This window comes from Podospora pseudopauciseta, chromosome 1, assembly GCF_035222475.1.
Source record: "Podospora pseudopauciseta strain CBS 411.78 chromosome 1, whole genome shotgun sequence".
NCBI lineage: Eukaryota > Fungi > Ascomycota > Sordariomycetes > Sordariales > Podosporaceae > Podospora > Podospora pseudopauciseta.
The window spans coordinates 7,304,222-7,321,070 of NC_085892.1; the positions used below are offsets into that span (position 1 = coordinate 7,304,222).

General features: G+C 54.2%; 7 protein-coding genes across 7 annotated transcripts; 3 read left to right on the plus strand and 4 right to left on the minus strand.

The window, feature by feature from the left end:
* Nucleotides 1–722: 722 nt before the first annotated feature.
* On the minus strand, nucleotides 723–2,381 carry QC763_119990 (uncharacterized protein). The gene is made up of 3 exons (XM_062908584.1): nucleotides 1,476–2,381; nucleotides 1,340–1,416; nucleotides 723–1,053 (listed from the first exon to the last, which is right to left on the minus strand). The coding sequence occupies exons 1-3, from the start codon at nucleotides 1,850–1,852 to the stop codon at nucleotides 761–763; spliced, it is 747 nt and encodes a 248-aa protein (XP_062771693.1). The 5' UTR covers nucleotides 1,853–2,381; the 3' UTR covers nucleotides 723–760.
* A 281-nt stretch (nucleotides 2,382–2,662) lies between these two features.
* On the plus strand, nucleotides 2,663–3,400 carry QC763_120000 (uncharacterized protein; the record flags this gene model as incomplete). Its single annotated transcript, XM_062908585.1, has 1 exon — nucleotides 2,663–3,400. The coding sequence occupies one exon, from the start codon at nucleotides 2,663–2,665 to the stop codon at nucleotides 3,398–3,400; it is 738 nt and encodes a 245-aa protein (XP_062771694.1).
* A 304-nt stretch (nucleotides 3,401–3,704) lies between these two features.
* Nucleotides 3,705–5,439, plus strand: QC763_120005 (uncharacterized protein; the record flags this gene model as incomplete). Its single annotated transcript, XM_062908586.1, has 3 exons — nucleotides 3,705–4,225; nucleotides 4,631–4,973; nucleotides 5,050–5,439. 3 exons carry the CDS (start codon nucleotides 3,705–3,707, stop codon nucleotides 5,134–5,136), a joined length of 951 nt encoding a protein of 316 aa, XP_062771695.1. The 3' UTR covers nucleotides 5,137–5,439.
* QC763_120010 (uncharacterized protein) lies at nucleotides 5,252–9,897 on the minus strand (the record flags this gene model as incomplete). The annotated part of the gene is made up of 2 exons (XM_062908587.1): nucleotides 5,252–7,837; nucleotides 7,902–9,897. The coding sequence occupies 2 exons, from the start codon at nucleotides 9,895–9,897 to the stop codon at nucleotides 5,295–5,297; spliced, it is 4,539 nt and encodes a 1,512-aa protein (XP_062771696.1). The 3' UTR covers nucleotides 5,252–5,294.
* Nucleotides 9,898–10,280: 383 nt separating this feature from the next.
* On the minus strand, nucleotides 10,281–12,073 carry QC763_120020 (uncharacterized protein; the record flags this gene model as incomplete). The annotated part of the gene is made up of 3 exons (XM_062908588.1): nucleotides 11,974–12,073; nucleotides 10,537–11,804; nucleotides 10,281–10,477 (listed from the first exon to the last, which is right to left on the minus strand). The coding sequence occupies exons 2-3, from the start codon at nucleotides 11,636–11,638 to the stop codon at nucleotides 10,281–10,283; spliced, it is 1,299 nt and encodes a 432-aa protein (XP_062771697.1). The 5' UTR covers nucleotides 11,639–11,804; nucleotides 11,974–12,073.
* VPS34 (Phosphatidylinositol (PI) 3-kinase) lies at nucleotides 11,988–16,077 on the plus strand. Its single transcript, XM_062908589.1, has 3 exons — nucleotides 11,988–12,192; nucleotides 12,270–12,356; nucleotides 12,410–16,077. The coding sequence occupies exons 1-3, from the start codon at nucleotides 12,134–12,136 to the stop codon at nucleotides 14,970–14,972; spliced, it is 2,709 nt and encodes a 902-aa protein (XP_062771698.1). The 5' UTR covers nucleotides 11,988–12,133; the 3' UTR covers nucleotides 14,973–16,077.
* On the minus strand, nucleotides 15,111–16,379 carry ETR1 (mitochondrial 2-enoyl thioester reductase; the record flags this gene model as incomplete). Its single annotated transcript, XM_062908590.1, has 1 exon — nucleotides 15,111–16,379. The coding sequence occupies one exon, from the start codon at nucleotides 16,377–16,379 to the stop codon at nucleotides 15,111–15,113; it is 1,269 nt and encodes a 422-aa protein (XP_062771699.1).
* Nucleotides 16,380–16,849: the final 470 nt, after the last annotated feature.

Genomic DNA, 16,849 nt, shown 5'->3' on the forward strand with positions numbered 1-16,849 from the left:
TCAACTCAACCCCCCCAGTCAACTCAGCCCTCCCCACCCCCAACTCCAACCCTACCAGAATGATCAGCCCTTTTACAGAAGAAGACGTTTTCATGCTCATATCAGCATCCTTACCTGATGTTGCCCTGGGTATGCCTAAGCCTGTTCATATTCGCAACAGAGTGTACGTCCCCTCCACCACTTCCCACCTTTACCAGGCAAACCAACTCACCCAACCTCCAGGGTCCTACTTTTACTACACCATCCTCCCCCGTCATAGACGTAACCCCCAGCGGACACTGGTACACCAACCCCCCTCCCCCCCCTGTGTCGCTATCAAGTGGGTCTCCGGTCTTATCCGCGTTGAGCTCGTCCTTGCGGGCCTCATAGTGATAATTTTACTCGTGTGCTATGATGCAAGGGAGTTTTTCAGATACTTTTCCGGGGTATGGACAAGGGGGATCGGAGGCGGTGGAACTACGTGATCAAGGAGGGGGAGGAGGGAACAACACCGGGGCTGGGCACAATAATCGTCACCCAGTGGTGTCTAGCGGGGGGGTGGGGGTGGGGTGGGGGGTGTGTATACTTTCTGCGAGACCACGGTCAAGGGCGCCGGTCTGACGCTTTTGTCTTCTGCGGGGGAGGCTGCAGACGGGCAGGATGTTGGGATGGGGACGAGGAGGGCCAGGACGGTTTAGTGGCCCTGATGAAAACAGGGTCATGGGGACAAAGTTTTGTATAGATCGTGTTTGAAGACAGGGCAAAAAAGCAAGTGAAAAGACTATCGCCTCACACACAAATCACTCCTTAGAATCCACTTTTCCCCTGCCGTGACTTCTTTTCCTTCGTGGAGCATGCAATCGTCGCCGTGTTTATGTAACAGCAACATGCCCGTCTCAGGGTTGATGGGGATGGCTTCTTTCTTGGTTTGTCGATCGTTTGGGTAGAACACTGTTTCGCCTCCTACGCAACCGTCGGTGGAGGAGGTGAGGTAGAGGAGAAGGGTCCAGGTGGTTTTGACTGGTAGAGAGGGGTTCTCAGGGGTAGAAAGGGTTAGGTTGTTTGAGTCGTCATCTGGGAAGTGCTGTCAGTCAACTTCCTCAAGAGTCTGGCCAAGAGCGGCTCCCAAGTCCGATGACAGGGAGAAGAGGTTGTGATGATGTGGTGATTGTCTTGGATATGATGTGGTGATCGTTGTTTGTGGTCGAGATGGAAAAAGAAACGACAGATTTGCGGTTGTGTCGATCTTTTAGGCGAACTCGGTTCGTGCATGTCTCACTAGACCACCCTTTCTTTGTGTGGGAAAAACTGGCGATTGGACCAGGATTTGGATGGGAAATATATGCATGACATGACTTACAATGCGCATCAAAAAACTGTCCAGGCGTGTACCGGTACACTCTGATATTCGGATTCAACCCTACGACTTCCCCTCCCCTGATTCACAGCATGTCAGTATCACATCATATTCTAGGCCATGTCTCACAGAGGCTCACCATAAATGAGCCAGATCCGGATTGTCCAGAACGGCTTCCTTCAGCCCGGTTTCGCTCCATAATCTTCCTGCAAAGAGTGGGTCCTGGACCTGGAACCTGTCATTTACCCTGACGGCCATCCCCCGCTTGGGTTTGCCTGGGGTTGTAGTCAGGGGAAGGGTCCGCAGGAACGAGACATAGTCACGGCACAGGTTCTTGGGGAAGAATGACCGGAGGACGACGACTTTGTCCTGGATCGGGGAATCAAAGTCGAGGCTGACTACCGGTAGAGGCGGTCTAAACACCGGCCAGTCAGGGGGCGTCTGTTTGGTGGTGGTGGTGGCGGCGGCGGGGGAGGAAGAGGGGGTTTGCTTCTTGGGCTGCTTGGCTTTTGCCATGATAGACAGTAGTGGACGGTGGCAGACGGATTGGCTTCCTCTAGTGCCGTGCCGATGAAGGTGACACGTCAAGTCAAGAGACAATGGCTGACAGTTGGGTGATAGTAATTGGCTGGTAGAGTGTCTTCGGTGTCGTTATGGCGATTGCTTGTCCGAGATGGCTGCTGTCTGCATTAGCATGTCGTCTGATATCTGAGCAGCGGCACGCATGTAGCAACCCGGCACGCTTCCCAGTTTTCCAAGGATGTCCCGTTCCGGACCATTGGTCTACCCAAGCATGTCTCACTTCTCAGCCTCTGAGACTGCAGGTGGCTCTAGTTGGTGACACTGTTCGTTGACTGACAGGAGGAACGGCAGGGGAACATCCTATTGGGGGATGGGATATGCCTGGCAGCTTGTGGCGTGTCAATTGTCTCATAGAGAGAGAGGGGGGGAAGTGAGAGATGTGTACCTGGGGTGTGCCGCGACCAAAGCGACAACCGATGAGAGTGGTGAGATGCTCGTACCCTTGTTACTGGTGCCATAGTTCACGAACAAGGTCGATCTGAGGTCGATTCCAGCGGGTGCGCCAAGGCGCCTCGATAACGTTAAATGCATCGCCCCGCGAAATAACACGGCCAGGGAACAGGGGGTGACAGCGCCGACCAATGACAGGCCAAGACATTCCGAGACATCAGACCAATCTTTTCCAAAGCTCCAACGACAGCTTTTCAGAACTCACATCCACACCATCGACAAATCGCGACGCTGTGTCCATTCTTTTTCTGGGGCTGTCGGTCCGTCTCTCCTTTCGCCTTCTCCTGCTCCCAGATGCCGCTCCTCAGTTTCCTCGCCAGTAAGCTGCTCGGCGTCGAGCCAGCCTCGGAACAGGCAAAGAAACAACAGAATCTCAATGTATCAACAACAACAACAACAACAACAACAACACCAACAGCGGTGCCTTCAACGGCAAGCCCCACTGGCCCACAACCGGTGCCCACATCCGCACCGACACCACCACCAGACAAAGCTACGGCGCCAGCTACATCACCGAGACTAAGCCAGCCCTATGAGCGACCGCCTTACCCCCCTGTCTTTTCGGAACGCTCGCTCCGGCAAATGGGCTTGATGGCCGCCGGCGGTGGCTTTCTGGCCCTCTCCATCCTCGTCACAAGACGGGCCATTGCCAGGCAGATGATCATGTCCCGGCTCAAGTACTACTCATCCAACCCAATAGCGCTGCCGTCGCAGCCGTTGAAGAAGGATCCCTTGATTGCCTTCACCGCCCTGAACTATGCAACTCTGAATACCATGGCCTTTGGCATCATGTTTGTGGGAGGGTTGTCGTGGGCATTCAACATCTCGACTCTGGAAGAGCTGAGACAAGCCTCGCAGTACTCCATGGCCCGGTCCCTCAGCTCGGCCATGGGAGGTGAGGAGGACAAGGAAGCCGAGAAGGAGCTCGTCGAGTGGATGGCAAAGCAGCTCAACATGGATCTGCCCAAGAAACCAGAAGATGGATCGCCGGCACCACCTCCGGCGGATGATAAGCCAACCAAGACACCCTGATGGACAGCCAGCTTGGAAACGATTGGCTCTGAAGGGAAAAAAAAATATCAACAGCACAACGCCAGTGTAAAATCTAGCCTGGGCTGTACGATAGATCTTTTTCCGATGTAGATGGTCTAACGGCACACACACATAACGAGCCGAGGGGTCAGCCACATACGCCCTCGTCATGCAGGCGGGCATGATTGAATCAGGAAAACGCAGCTGTTAGATCAATCCATCTCGACTCTCCCGACGCCATCTTCCCGCTCTTGCATTTTTCCATGTCGTGTGCCATGTCGGGTACCGCACTCGTGTTATAAATATGCCCCATCATGGCCATGCTGTCTGTCAGCTCCCGTTTTGTCTGGACCATCCAGCCTCTCTGGTACACATATCCTTTCTGGGTGGGATCTTGCTTTTTTATTCTGGTGACATCCTGCTATTGGATCCTTGTTTGATTTTAAAACACATTCTCGCCATGTCACCCTTTGAAATTCGAGTCCATTGCTACACCCTCGAAAGCCCCAGCAATGAGCACCACCACCTCGAATCCCCGATCAACATTCTCTCTTCGTTGACTGCCGATCCCCCACCCAGCCATATCATCACTCGAGCAAGAGGAGGAACTCGCGACAACCACGTCGCCTACATCTCCATCTCTTCGCTCATCGTGACCCAGCCGTTCGAGCGTCGGTCATACTGCCATGGAATTGTGGAGTCTGACAGCCCTTGGCCGAGTGAAAAGGGGGACAAGGTCTGGCTGAGGAGCGATGTACCGTTGCTGGTGGGACATAAAGGGGTACCGGTGTATAACATCACCAAGGGCCTGTGTTGCGAGGTTTGGTATGCCAGCGTTCGTTCCTTCCAGTTCCCACCCTGACTAGCTGGTTCCTTCCTGCCGTTTGCTCCCCTCACCCTTGCTCCTTCCCACATTCATGTGTGGCTCCTTCCCACATTCATGTGTGGCCCCTTCCGCCAGTGCTGTTTCAAGCCGTGGCTCCTTCCCACCATGGCCCTTCACCCAGCGTTGCTCCTGCCAAAACAACACTTGCACTTTTGGTTCCTTTCGCACATTATTACCCCTTTAAACACACATCAGCACATTAACCCCTTTGACACATTTCCACATTTCCACATTCCCACGTTCCCCCCGTCCCCCCGTCCCCCCTTTTCAACCGGCACAACCCCCCGCCCAATATCACCTTGAAACATCGACCTCTCTCTGACAAACCTCTGTTCAACAACCAGGATCGACTGCGTCGGCTGGCGCTGGGACAAACAGTCCATCTCATCCGCACCACAAGCCAGACGCCCCGACCCAAGGAGGCTGATCCTAGCAGGACCGGCAAGGAACGGGGGTGTAGGAACCGGTATCATGAGCAGGGATGACGACAGCGCGGCAAAGATGCAGATGGTGATTATCTCTGCCGGGGAAGGGTCTCCAACGCGAGATGAGGGAAAGATTCAAGGCGGTCAGGTGTTGCGGGGTGGGTATCGCCACCACCACCAGCAGCAACAAACTCAAAACCAGATTCGGTGTTTAACCGTCAGGGAGCTGGAGGAGGGGTGGGAGGATGTCATTGGGAAAAGGGTAAGTTTCCTACCTACCTACGCGGAACACAATGTTTTGGACATGAGAAAAGGGGCTAACATTGTGTTGTTGGTAGGGCACCCTTCTGGGCTCGGGGTCGAATAATGGGGGTGAGAATGTCAAGGTCAAAAGGAGGGCGGTGGTGAAGAAGATGCTAATGTAAAAAAGCCGCAGTCAAGATTTGATATCAAGGGAAGCTAATAGTTGACATAATCTTTTGTAAAAGCCACTTTCATCAAACAGTGACAGAACCCAAAACAAATGACATCAAACTCTCTTCCTCAACTCCAAAAAAGACCCGTACAAAATAAAAACTTTCCATCAGGCTCTTAGAAACCCAGGACTCTGCTCACTCGCCCCGCTCACCCCCGTCCTGTCAGCCCAGGTGATATCCACCACCGCCCTCTCCGTATCCCACGGCACAACGCTCGCCCACCTCGGCCACCACCTCACAAAAACTCTGTTCACCGCCCTGGCCAGGGCACTGACCGGAAACGCGAGCACCCCCCAGTTTGCCCACGCCGCCGCCCTCGTATTTTTGCTAGCAAACGGCTCGAGCATATCATTGACGAATGCCCTCCTCCAGTTGTTATTTGACAGCCAGATCCGCCGTTCTTGGTCCAGCGCTAGATACAGCACCGAGGAGAAAACAGTCGTGAGGATAGACAGGCAAATGATAAGCGAGGCGGGGGAAGCAGTATGGGTAGATAACTTGAAGGGTGCCGGTCTGGGAGGGGGGGGAGGAAAGGATGCATCGTCAGCAACAGAGGGGGCGGGGGCGGGGGTTTTCCGGAAGGCAAAGGGGTCGACTGGGGGGGTTTCTTCCGTCTTCGCTTGTGGCTCTGGCTTGGGGGGAGGACCGCCATCGCGGCACATGGGGAATTCGGTACTTTCTGACCTCTCGTCCACGTCGGAAGCGGAGGCTCTTCTGAAGGGGTTGGAGAAGGAGTCCAGGGAGGGGATGTACGATGCTGTGGAGAGGCGGCGCGGTGGGGATGAGCGTTCACTCCTCGGACTCGGGACGCTGGTGGGGGTTCTGGGACGGGAGGGGGGGACTCTGGTCGAGCTGGTTGGGGGGAAAGGGATGTTGAAGGTAGGAGGGGTGAAGGTAGGGGGGTGGTAGTTTTCGGCGTAATTTTTCGGGAAGAAGCGCCAGTGGATGTACCTGAACAAGTATTTCACCCAGGCGAAGGCGTAGCCGACCATGTCGAAGGGGGTGGTGAGGATGAGGAGGATGGTGGAGTAGAACTCTGCTGGGGCGGAGAGGGCAAAGAGGATGACCCAGAGGAAGGAGGTCAAGATATGGCAGATGACTGTGGGGACGGTGGTGGAGGCAGAAAAGACGCCATGGCCGTGGTGGCCTTGACAAGTGCGGCGGCTTCGTCGGGTTGACGTGCGGTTGCTCGCCAGTGAAGGGTCGTCGGGCTTCACTGGTTGCGTTTCCGCGTTGGTGCCCTCTTCAATGACGGTCACCATCTGACCATGCCCGCAACAGCCGTCACTGAGGGCATTGTAATACAGCTTTGGCGCGAAGTACTTGAGCAGGGAGCAGAAACAAGCTGCCTCGGCGTGTTTGCTGTGGGTTTTGGTAGAGTAGAGATGCATCACCTTTTCCCGAATCAGAGATTCAATACGCCGGCGGCGGGTGGCGTATTGATCTTCAACAGCATCCTGGTTGACGAGGATGTTGGTAGTGACGACTTCGAGCGGCGACTTGAGCGTGTCTTTGAGAGACAGGTCTTCGACAGGGTCGTGACGGAGAATTTTCTTGAGCCGTCTCACACGGGCCTCAAGTAGAATCTTATCGTCCATGTCATTCCTGTCGGCGATCTTCTTCTTGAGGGTCTTGATCAGCTGCTTGAGCGGTTCAATATAATCAGGTTTGAACACATCGTCCACCCATTCGCTGTAGTCATTGACCCATTTCTCGAGCTCGTTGGTGATCCCACTCAACTTGACCTCGCGCTTGATGACTGGGGCAACCTCCCATACCAGATCCTCGAAATAGTCTGCGCTTCTGCCGCTGTCCAGATGTCGCTTTACGCAGCCGTCGACGTAGAACTCCTCCTCTGTCGAAAGTTTCGTTCCCAGCAGTTCCGTCTCAAGCTCATTATACCTGGTTCTCAGCTCGTCTCCTTCTTCGTGTCTCTTGATCACCACCTCCAGAGCATCCGCGAACTCAGACGTAAGATAGCGCTCATATTCTATCGTGCCCTTCCGGGCCTCGATTTGCGAGGCGATACCCTGTTTGCATTCTTGCAACCAGTTCAAGCACAGGGCCGCGTCCCAGCCCGGGTTGACGCATAACTGAAATTCCTTGTACGCTCTACAAACGTAGAAAAGCTCGTGCTCCTTCTGGCTAGTGGGGGCGAGAAGAGTATAAGGGGGCTGCCCGGTGACCTCGAAAACTTTCTTTAAAGCCGTCTTCATCTCTGGCTCGTATCGTTGGAGCAAGGGTTTCAGGAATGAGTTGTCTGGCTTTCGATTGTCTTCATCGGTAACCATAGTGACGTGTCCCAAGATTGTGATGAACCCTTCAAGCACCTTGTATAGATCAGGGTTGAAACGATCGTCGAACGGGAAATCCTCTTCAGGGCCACGGGGAGTTGAGGGGGAGGAGCCGCCGGAAGCTATGGAAGGTGATTTGGCGTGGGATTCCTTGGGCACTGAGGGCTTTGGAGCCTCTGGAGACTTCTTAGCATCGCCGGGTGACTGCGGCTCCCCGGGTGGGGATGAAAGAGCACCCTTCAGCGATGGAGAATTCCCCTCCTCAGACGCGCGTATGACCGCTTCGAGCTTTGCAAGATTCGCAGCATGAACGCTGCTTATCTCATGCTCGAATGGATAAGAGATAGGAGGTGTCTCTGGATCCCCCGTTTTCTCGATGTCAGTACATATAACCTGTCGAATGGGAGATGGGATACTCACCCGGTGCATTCTTTTCAGGCTCGTCCACGAAAACCAGGTTAGGCGGTACCTTCCTCTGCGTCACACGTCTGCCCGTTATCAGCGGCGACCGTTCTTCCCTTGGCTTCTTTGAAGGAGTAACGGGCTTGGGCTTGCGCCTGGAAACCTTCTCCGCAGTGTCTTTCCGTCGGTACTGATGCTGTAGCCGTTCAATGCTGGATGCAATCATATCTCCCTCGTGCCTCAGAGCAGTAGGCGACCCAAGCCCGGACCGCACGCGGGACCGCCACCCAAGAAGCATCTCGTTGAGCCCTTCCAGCTCTTTGATCATGTTCCGAGCCGCATCACGAGTTTCTTTTACCTCCTTTAGGCCCGGCTCCCGCTCCTCTTTGTCTTTCGCCGGGCTGTTGAACACATCGTACATCGAGTTGACCAGATCTACCAGCCTGCTCACAGTCTCGGGAGACGGACTCTGGCTCTTGAGTTTGCCGGCCTGTTCCAGGATCGGTTTGGCCTTTTCCGCACTCTCACGATGCTGATCTAGGTTCGCTTCGGTCTGGTTGATCAACTGGTCAAGCCTGTTGAGCTGGGGAATGTATGCTCTGCTCGCCCTGCCGAAGTTCACCACTTGCTGGCGAATTTGATTGATCTGGTTGTCGCTGTCAACCTCGAGCCACCTGACCTTCTTTTCCAACTCCTCGGCTCGCCGCTTGACTCTGTCGTACTGTTCCCAAAGGCCCTTTAATTCTTGTTCCTTCTTTTGAAGCTTCCCAGACATCTCTGACCGCTGCTCTGACAGCATATCCCGCAAGTGCCGAATTTCGGCTTGCACCTTCTCCTTCTCCTTCTTGAGGGTTTCTTCATTCCCTTCTCTCAAGACCTGCATGGCAGTTTCCAGGTGGTTACTGGCGGCCTTGACATCTTCATTTTCGGCTTTCAACACGGCGTTCTCATCCTTCAGCTCCTTCATCCACTCTTCATATTGCGCCTTTTGCGCTTGGAGACCAGCGGCAGTCACTGTGGCAGATTCGATGGCACCCGTTGAAGTGAGCTCGGCCGCTGGGTTGATAGCCTCGAGAGCAGCCCTGAGTCGCGCAATCTTGTCTTCCAGTTCCCCGACCCTGGCTTGCGCCGCTTCTGCTTTGTCTTCGGCACGGGTGATATTTGCCAAGTAATCGTCCCGTTCTTTTCTCGCAATATCGTCGCTCATAGTGTGGACAACCCGGCCGTCTTCGATCACGGTGCCGCCAGGAGTTGTCTGCAGACTCTTCCTACTGCTTAGAGACTGGTTCAACCTCCGATTCTCGACCTGTTTGACTCTCAGTTGTTGGGTCAGATCCTTGACCTGGTCCTCCAAGTCATGGTTCATGTCCTCCAAATTTCCGATGAGATCCTCGGCCTCTTTGTTTTGGTTCTTCAGGTGGTAGTTTTCGTTGGTCAACACTGAATTCTGTTCCCTCAACACGTCCCGTTCCACCCGCATATCCGTCAGCTTTTTACACATAACGCTCCCGCTTCGCAGAGTGTTCATCCAGCCTTTCATCGCACGGTCGTAGTCTAGTTCGAGAAATCTAAAGCACGTAACAATAGGCTCATTATCGTTGTAGTCAAACCATTTGCCAACCACCTTGCTTGCTTTTATACTTTTCCAGAAGCCCTCGATAGGAGGATCCGTGGCAGTGGCCAGCAGCTCGCTGAGCCTCGACTCCCCGGCTTTGCTCCACGAGCTGAGGTTCCAAGGATCATAGGAATACCTAATTTTATATATGCTCTCGGATTCTCTGGCATTTGGACGCCTAGGTCGAGCTGGCCGGCGTGGGGGGGTGCTCATGGTTCCCATCTCTGGTGAAGCGCGCGCTTCCAGGGCTTGCGAGTCATGGTGGTCCCCAGACATTGTCGCAGATCTTTTTGCTGGTTGTAGACGTGTAGAATAAGCAGGCGGCTGGTAACCAAATAACTCGTACCGAGAAAACAAACACGGTGTGACATCTGCGAGAGCGAAGGTCAGGAGCTTCATATCAAGCAGCACCGAACAAACACGGAAACTGGTGGACTGCACAATGAACGGAGCAACTGGACAAAGAAGCGTTGCGGTCTTTGGCCGCCCAAGTTTCGCGACATCATCGCGTTACAGACAAAGACTTTGGGCCTGTAGATGCTTGCGGATACAGGCCCAGAGCTTTCCACTCGAACAACTAAAACAAAGAACACTTCCCCCGCCGATACCGGTCAGATTGTATGTAGCTGTACCAAAGCTGCTAACCAAACACGGGCAACTTACTGGTAACGAATTACACGGCCAGGAATCTCCAAAGCCATAGCTCTTCCTCCATACGTACCACACAGCAAAAATCGTCCACAACTCTGGTGTTGTAAACCCTCAGCACACTCAATGTCGCGTCAATAATACCAACCACGTGCGCCAGGTCCAGTCTGGTCCTCTTCTTGACGGTGTGGTATTATAGGCTGCTTGATGCCAAAAGCCTCGATGATAGCGCTCCACATCTCCATGTCGATTGACATGATAGCCTGATGTCTCATAGGCGCTCTGGCTCGTGATGCCGACTCGGCCTCGTCATCTCGTGCCTTGTACGGCACTGTCACTCAGTGTCAGCATCTTTCATGGCCCGCGCAAGGCTTCAGGATTGTCACGTACCAATACCTGGCAGGCCATTGCCGTCAAATTTGAGCTCGATATTGCCCTCGTGCAGCAAGAAACTGACGTAGAACATGTTCTCTACTGTTTGGCCATACGAATGTGGGTTGATTACGAAGCGTAACAGATCCACGTTGCCACTGCCGTTAAGACCAAGCCCATCCATCACCTGCCGCAACTGTTCTTCCGAGAGTTCAGTCCCACGGTCCGCCTCAAGTTGTCTGCACTTCTCTCGGGCCAAGTCCTGAGCTCTTGATTCATGGGCTTCCAGCCGGACCAGGATGTTCTTGCAAATGGAGGGAAGATCGTTCCTGGTATTTCGCTTGAGGTCTTCTGCCCGGAGTTCCTGAGGTCGTACCTCTATAAGATTGCTGACTTTGAAAGGCGCTGACCGTTTGGTGACCTTTCGGGCCTTCTTCTCTATCGAAAGCGGCCCCAACAGGAACCCTGGCACAGGAGGCCTAAGGATGGCTGGTATCGCGGCGTAGCGACCGAGGTGTGTCCAGTTGGCCATGTCGCCTTCGTCGCCGATATCCTCCTCGTCGCTGCCCAGAGCTCCACGAGGCTGTCTCCTCCTTCTTTGGGTGTTTGATAACTCGGCAGCCTCGTCGTTCTCGATACCACCGCCGTTCCGCATAAACGTAGAAGCCTTAGATATAAATTCATCCAAGTCAAGACCGCCGACGTTTCCTTGTCCAATCTTCTGTGCTCGCTTGACACTCATGTCTGCGATCGAGACTAGGACCCTGGCGTCAATTGCCGCCTCATTGGTCTGCTTGACCCTAACCAGGGTCGCGTCCTGCTTATCAAGGATGTGAATCAACGGATTGTGATCCTCTCCGATAAGTCGGTCCTGATTCTCCTTTAATTCTCTCCATGTCTCCCGCATAGACCGTTGGATCTGGCGACGCTCCTGCATTGGCTGTTCCGGGTCGTACTCATCCCCATCGCCGTGGGCCGCTTGTACTGATGGCTCTCTAACTCTGCGACGGCTGGTCGATGGGTCGCCACCAATATCAGATGTACGTTTCCGAGAGCTTCTTGTTGGGGGCTCGTTCTCTTTACCTCGCCCACGGACGGCGAGGTGATTGCGGTCGTCCATTTTGCTAGAGATGGGATCCAAGATTAAGCCGACGATACGGCGAATGTGGTGAGTTTGGTGAAGCTTGAGCGAAAGGAAGGACAGTATTTATTACAGTTATTGAACGGTAATTGCAAGTTGAGGTAGACTGGTGACGGGAACTGAAGAGGGGAGGTGGTAGGTATATCTGAAGTTGGAAGACGCATTCATGAGTGGGAAGACGCGATTGCTCGCCAAGGAAAGTTTAGGCAGCTGAAGTGGGGTGTTGGTTCAGCTGGAGAAGTGGGGCAGAGCTTGTGAGCTGGAAGCGACAGGGCTCTTTTTAGTGGGCGTTTGCCCACCGAGGGGCATCTTACAGCATGACGTTGCAGCTGCTGCCACCCGTTTGCGCAACAAGTGATTCCATGCCGTGCAAAGACAAGGTTGCGCTTTGGTCTCCTACCGTTCTAATCAGAGAGGCGAGCTGATTGAATAGAGAGAGACCGCGAGCTCTCCGTCGCTCCCGTCGTTGTCGAAATGGAGCCCTTCTCGTTTGCCAGCTCCGACTCGCTTGATTACCCCGTCAGGATTCGTATGTGGGTTGCGCCGGTGTTTCTGTTGCTGTTACTTTGCTATCATCGGGCGCGGAATGTGCTGATAGAGAGTGGTGTAGCATAAACCTCGAAGGTGAAGAGGCACCTGTCTTATTCTCTACCCTCCTCGACAATCCCAACCTTCGACACATAGGATCCAACCAGAGGTCTGGCACTCCGTCCGCCCTTTTCCAAACAATGCTGATACCATCGCGTCTAGCCCCTTTTCCGATCTCTATGTCACAGTACAGGTGTGGGCAGGTTCCAAGCCGTTGACTGTCCCTGTTCAGACATCTTTCAAGACCTTTCGAGCCGAGCGCAGATGGGGCGAGTGGCTCGAACTACCTGTCACATACTCAGTCTTACCCCAGAATGCCTGCCTTGCGATAACACTTTGGGACCTTTCCCCAACGGGAGACGGACCTTATGGTCACAGAATTCCTTTCGGGGGGGCTACATTGCCGCTGTTCGATAAGGATAACCAACTACACAAGGGTCGCCAGAAATGTCACGTCTACAGACATCTTCACGCGGACGGACACGACAACACTACAACCCCTGCTCTAGTCCCTAGGTCACGACCCAAAGACGGAACACCCGAGGACAAGGATGCCGCCGAGTTGGATCGTATGGAGACGCTATTCAAGAAGCATGAAATGGGCGAGATTCCCCGCGTGGATTGGCTGGACCAGCTTGTCTTTCGTGGATTCGAGAGGCGCGGCCTTCAGACGGCCAGGTCATCTCTCAAGGCCAAAGCCATCAGGCAAACAGAGGCTTCTCGGGATGACAAGTCCAGTGCGCAGAACGAGAAAGCGAAGCCAGAACCATCTGGGTACTTTCTGAACGTAGAGCTATCAAGATTCGACTTCCCTGTGGTCTTTGCTGACTATGAGTATCCGGCACCACCCATCTCTTCGTTCCAGCATCTTTCCTCGTCACAATCCAACATCCTACTCAAACCTCCACCAGAGGTCCATTTCGGCCCCGGTATCAGCGTCGACGACGACGAGGGCTTCGAAGGCCGGCTGATCAGGGTGTATGACCCCGAGGTCGGTGCAAGAGACAACCCCGCCGAGAGCAAGCATCGCAGATTGGTCCGCAGCCAGCATCGTAATGGGATTCTGGACAAGGACCTCAAGCCAAATGCCAAGGTGCGGGATGAGCTGAATGTGATCATGTCATACTCGCCAACCCACACGCTTTCGCCAGAGGAGAAGGACCTCATCTGGAAATTCCGCTATCACCTCACAAGAAACAAAAAGGCACTCACCAAGTTTGTCAAGTCGGTGAACTGGCTAGATCACTCCGAGTCGAAGCAGGCTGTTCAAGTCCTCGGGAAGTGGACGGACATTGATGTTGACGACGCCTTGGAGTTGCTTGGCCCGACGTTTGATAATTCGGCCGTGCGGGCATTTGCTGTTGAGCGATTGCGCAAAGCTGACGACAAGGAGTTACTTCTGTATCTGCTTCAGCTCGTCCAGGCGCTCAAATATGAACATATCTCGACACGGCCTGGCCATGAGGTCACACACGACTCGTCTTTGGCTCGATTCTTGATATCCCGGGCTGTTCACAGTCTTGCACTCGGCAACTACTTTTGGTGGTATCTCATGGTCGAGTGTGATGATAGTTCCATGGATCAGGGTGAGGAAACTCAGATGATTTACAAGAAGATTGCGTACGATTTCATGGCAGAGCTGGTGAAGCGTCCGGACGGGAAGGAGACCCGAAAGACGTTGCTGCGACAGGCTGAGTGGATTGCGATCCTCTCCAAGATTTCTGGGGAAATCAAGGAGGCGAACGAATCCATCGCGAAGAGGGTAGAGCGCGTCAAGCACTTCTTGGCCGACCCCAAAAACGAGCTGGTGACCATCGACCCACCACTTCCCCTGCCCCTGGATCCTTCGATAGAAATATGCGGCGTGGTTCCGGAAGACACAGTTGTCTTCAAGTCATCATTACATCCTATCAAAGTGGCCTTCAAGACCACCTCTGGTCGGAAATACCCTATCTTGTTCAAGACCGGCGATGACCTCCGTCAGGATCAGCTCGTTATCCAGATCATCACCCTCATGGATAACCTATTGCTGAAAGAGAACCTCGACCTGAAGCTCTCCCCTTACAAGATTTTGGCCACCGGTACGAGTGCCGGCCTGTCACAGTTTGTGCCATCCATGACCTTTCAGGGCATCGCCTCCAAATACCGCGCCAACCCGGCACAGGCCTACCTCAAGCAGAACAACCCCGACGCCCAAGGGCCATTCGGCATGCGCAAGGAGAGTCTGGATACATTTGTCCGGTCGTGCGCCGGCTACTGCGTGATCACTTACATCCTCGGCGTTGGTGACCGTCACCTCGACAACCTGCTGTTAGCTCCAGACGGCCACTTCTTCCACGCCGATTTTGGGTACATCCTCGGCCGCGACCCGAAACCTTTTGCGCCCGCGATGAAGCTTTCAAAGGAGATGGTCGACTGCATGGGCGGGTCCAACTCGGAGTATTACCGGCAGTTCAAGCAGTACTGCTTCTTGGCGTATAGCGCGCTGAGGAAGAACAGCAACTTGATTCTGAACTTGTTCAGTTTGATGGTCGACGCGAATATTCCCGACATCAAGCTGGAGCCGGATAAGGCGGTGCTGAAGGTTAAGGAGAGGTTTCACTTGGAACTGAGCGAGGAGGATGCGATTAGACATTTGGAGAGGATCATGGACGACAACCTGAACGCGCTGGTGCCAGTGGTGATTGACAAGTTGCATGAGCTGGTGCAGGCTTTTAGGGCGTAGTTTAGAGACGGATTTGGTGTTCAGGTGGCGCTAGATATGAATTTTGGGACGGAGAACCAGATATATAGTGGTGGCATTCATGTTCAGGAAGTGATGCCATCGTGCCATTCGCAGCGTCTCTTGAGCCACACGTGATCTTTACGTCTCCCCAAAAACAAAAACACCCTTCCCACTCCTAAACCCGCCCAGGGTCCCCTGAACCGCCTCCTTGAGCGTCTTCTCCTCCGTCTCCCAGTTCCACTCCACCTCCTGCACCGGGCTCTCCTTGAACTTACCCTCCCTCATCAAGTTCAAAATATCCTCAATCATCTTCTTCCTGCCCTCTGGGTTCTCCTTACCCCACTCACTCAACCAAAAGCCTTCAAACCTCAACCTCTTGAAGATCTGCGGCCCAGTCGGGAACGGGAAACTTTGTCTGCTCATCCCGCCATACGTAACCATGCACCCCTTCGGACTCAGCGCCTTCACCACAGCACTCGCCGACTTCCCCCCAACACAGTTCATCCCCAACAACAACGGCTCCTTCCCCCCCTTAGTCAGCTCCCCAAGTCGATCCCTAAAACTCCTGTCCAAGAACTCCTGCTCGGTCAGAACAACATTGGCTCCCAACCCGGTGAGCTCCTCCTTGAGCTTCTCCGTCTCTTCAGGTGTCTCCCTTTCCCGAACGACGTTGATACTCCTCAACCCCCACAACCTCCCAAACTGAACCGCCGCCCTGCCCACCCCAGAATTCGCCCCGTTTTGGAGAAACCACGCCCCCCCGGAGACGTCTTTCCCCTCGCGATACCACCGCATGCTGAGACCAACCAGATCGACATAGTCCTTCAGCATCCGATACGCACTGCACGGATTCACCGACACCGTCGCCACCTGAACGGGCGTCAAACCCTCCCTCTCGACCCTCATCAGTTTCCCCTCCGCCTCCTCAACCAAAGCATGAGTCCTAAAGGTTCCAAACCCCGTCTTGGCAGGGATAACCCAATCCCCCTTCTCCAGACCCTTCACTCCCTGCCCGACAGACAGGACCTCGAAGCAGGCCTCATTCCCCGGTACTGCGGACGGTTGGGCGGTGCCGAGGAGGGTGGTGAAGGGGGGCTTGGAGCCGTAGGTGCCCTGGATGGTGTTGACGTCTGCTGGGTTTACTGGTGCTGCGAGGGTGCGGACCAAGACGGAGCCGGAGGGGAGGGTGGGGGAGATGGAGTGCGTGTGCAGCGACAAGACATCAATAGGTTCGCCAAAGGAGGAGAAGGTGAGGGCTTTGGATTGGTGGTAGCCGTAGGGGCCGGTGAGGTGGCGTTTTTGGGTGAGGGTAGGGGCCGCTCGGGGAGTGGCCGTGGTGAGAGCCGGACGGAGGAGTTTGCTGGTGGGGAGGCGGAGGGCCTTGGTTGTTAGGCGGGGGGCTGCCATTGTGAGATTGAACGGCCGTGTGAGAGGTGAAGTGACGGCAAAGGGGCGAGGTGAGGTTGGTGAGAGTGTGTTGTGAATTGTCTGACAGCAGCCTGCCCCGCTGAGAAACTGGGTGGATCGTGGAATTGCAGGGGATAGAGCTCGAGAAAGACAGCACCCAAACTGATGCTGAATACTGTAGCTTCAAGTTGCAACCCTAGTGTAAACGAAAAGTAGCTATTGCAGTGTCAAGCGAATCAGATATCGACAAACCCGAACCGCTCACCCGAGCCGATGACGTCTGCCTGAGCTCTCTCTCTCCACAGCCAGAGCTCCATAGCTCCCAGCCAATCACACCTCACTTCCCGTCCCAAGAGCTCTATCTTATCATAAACCTCCATTGACAATTTCCCATGCCTACCTACCTCATCTCAACTACAAATACCACCCCCATTATATGTCGCAAGCTCCCGTAATTTGACCGAAAAATC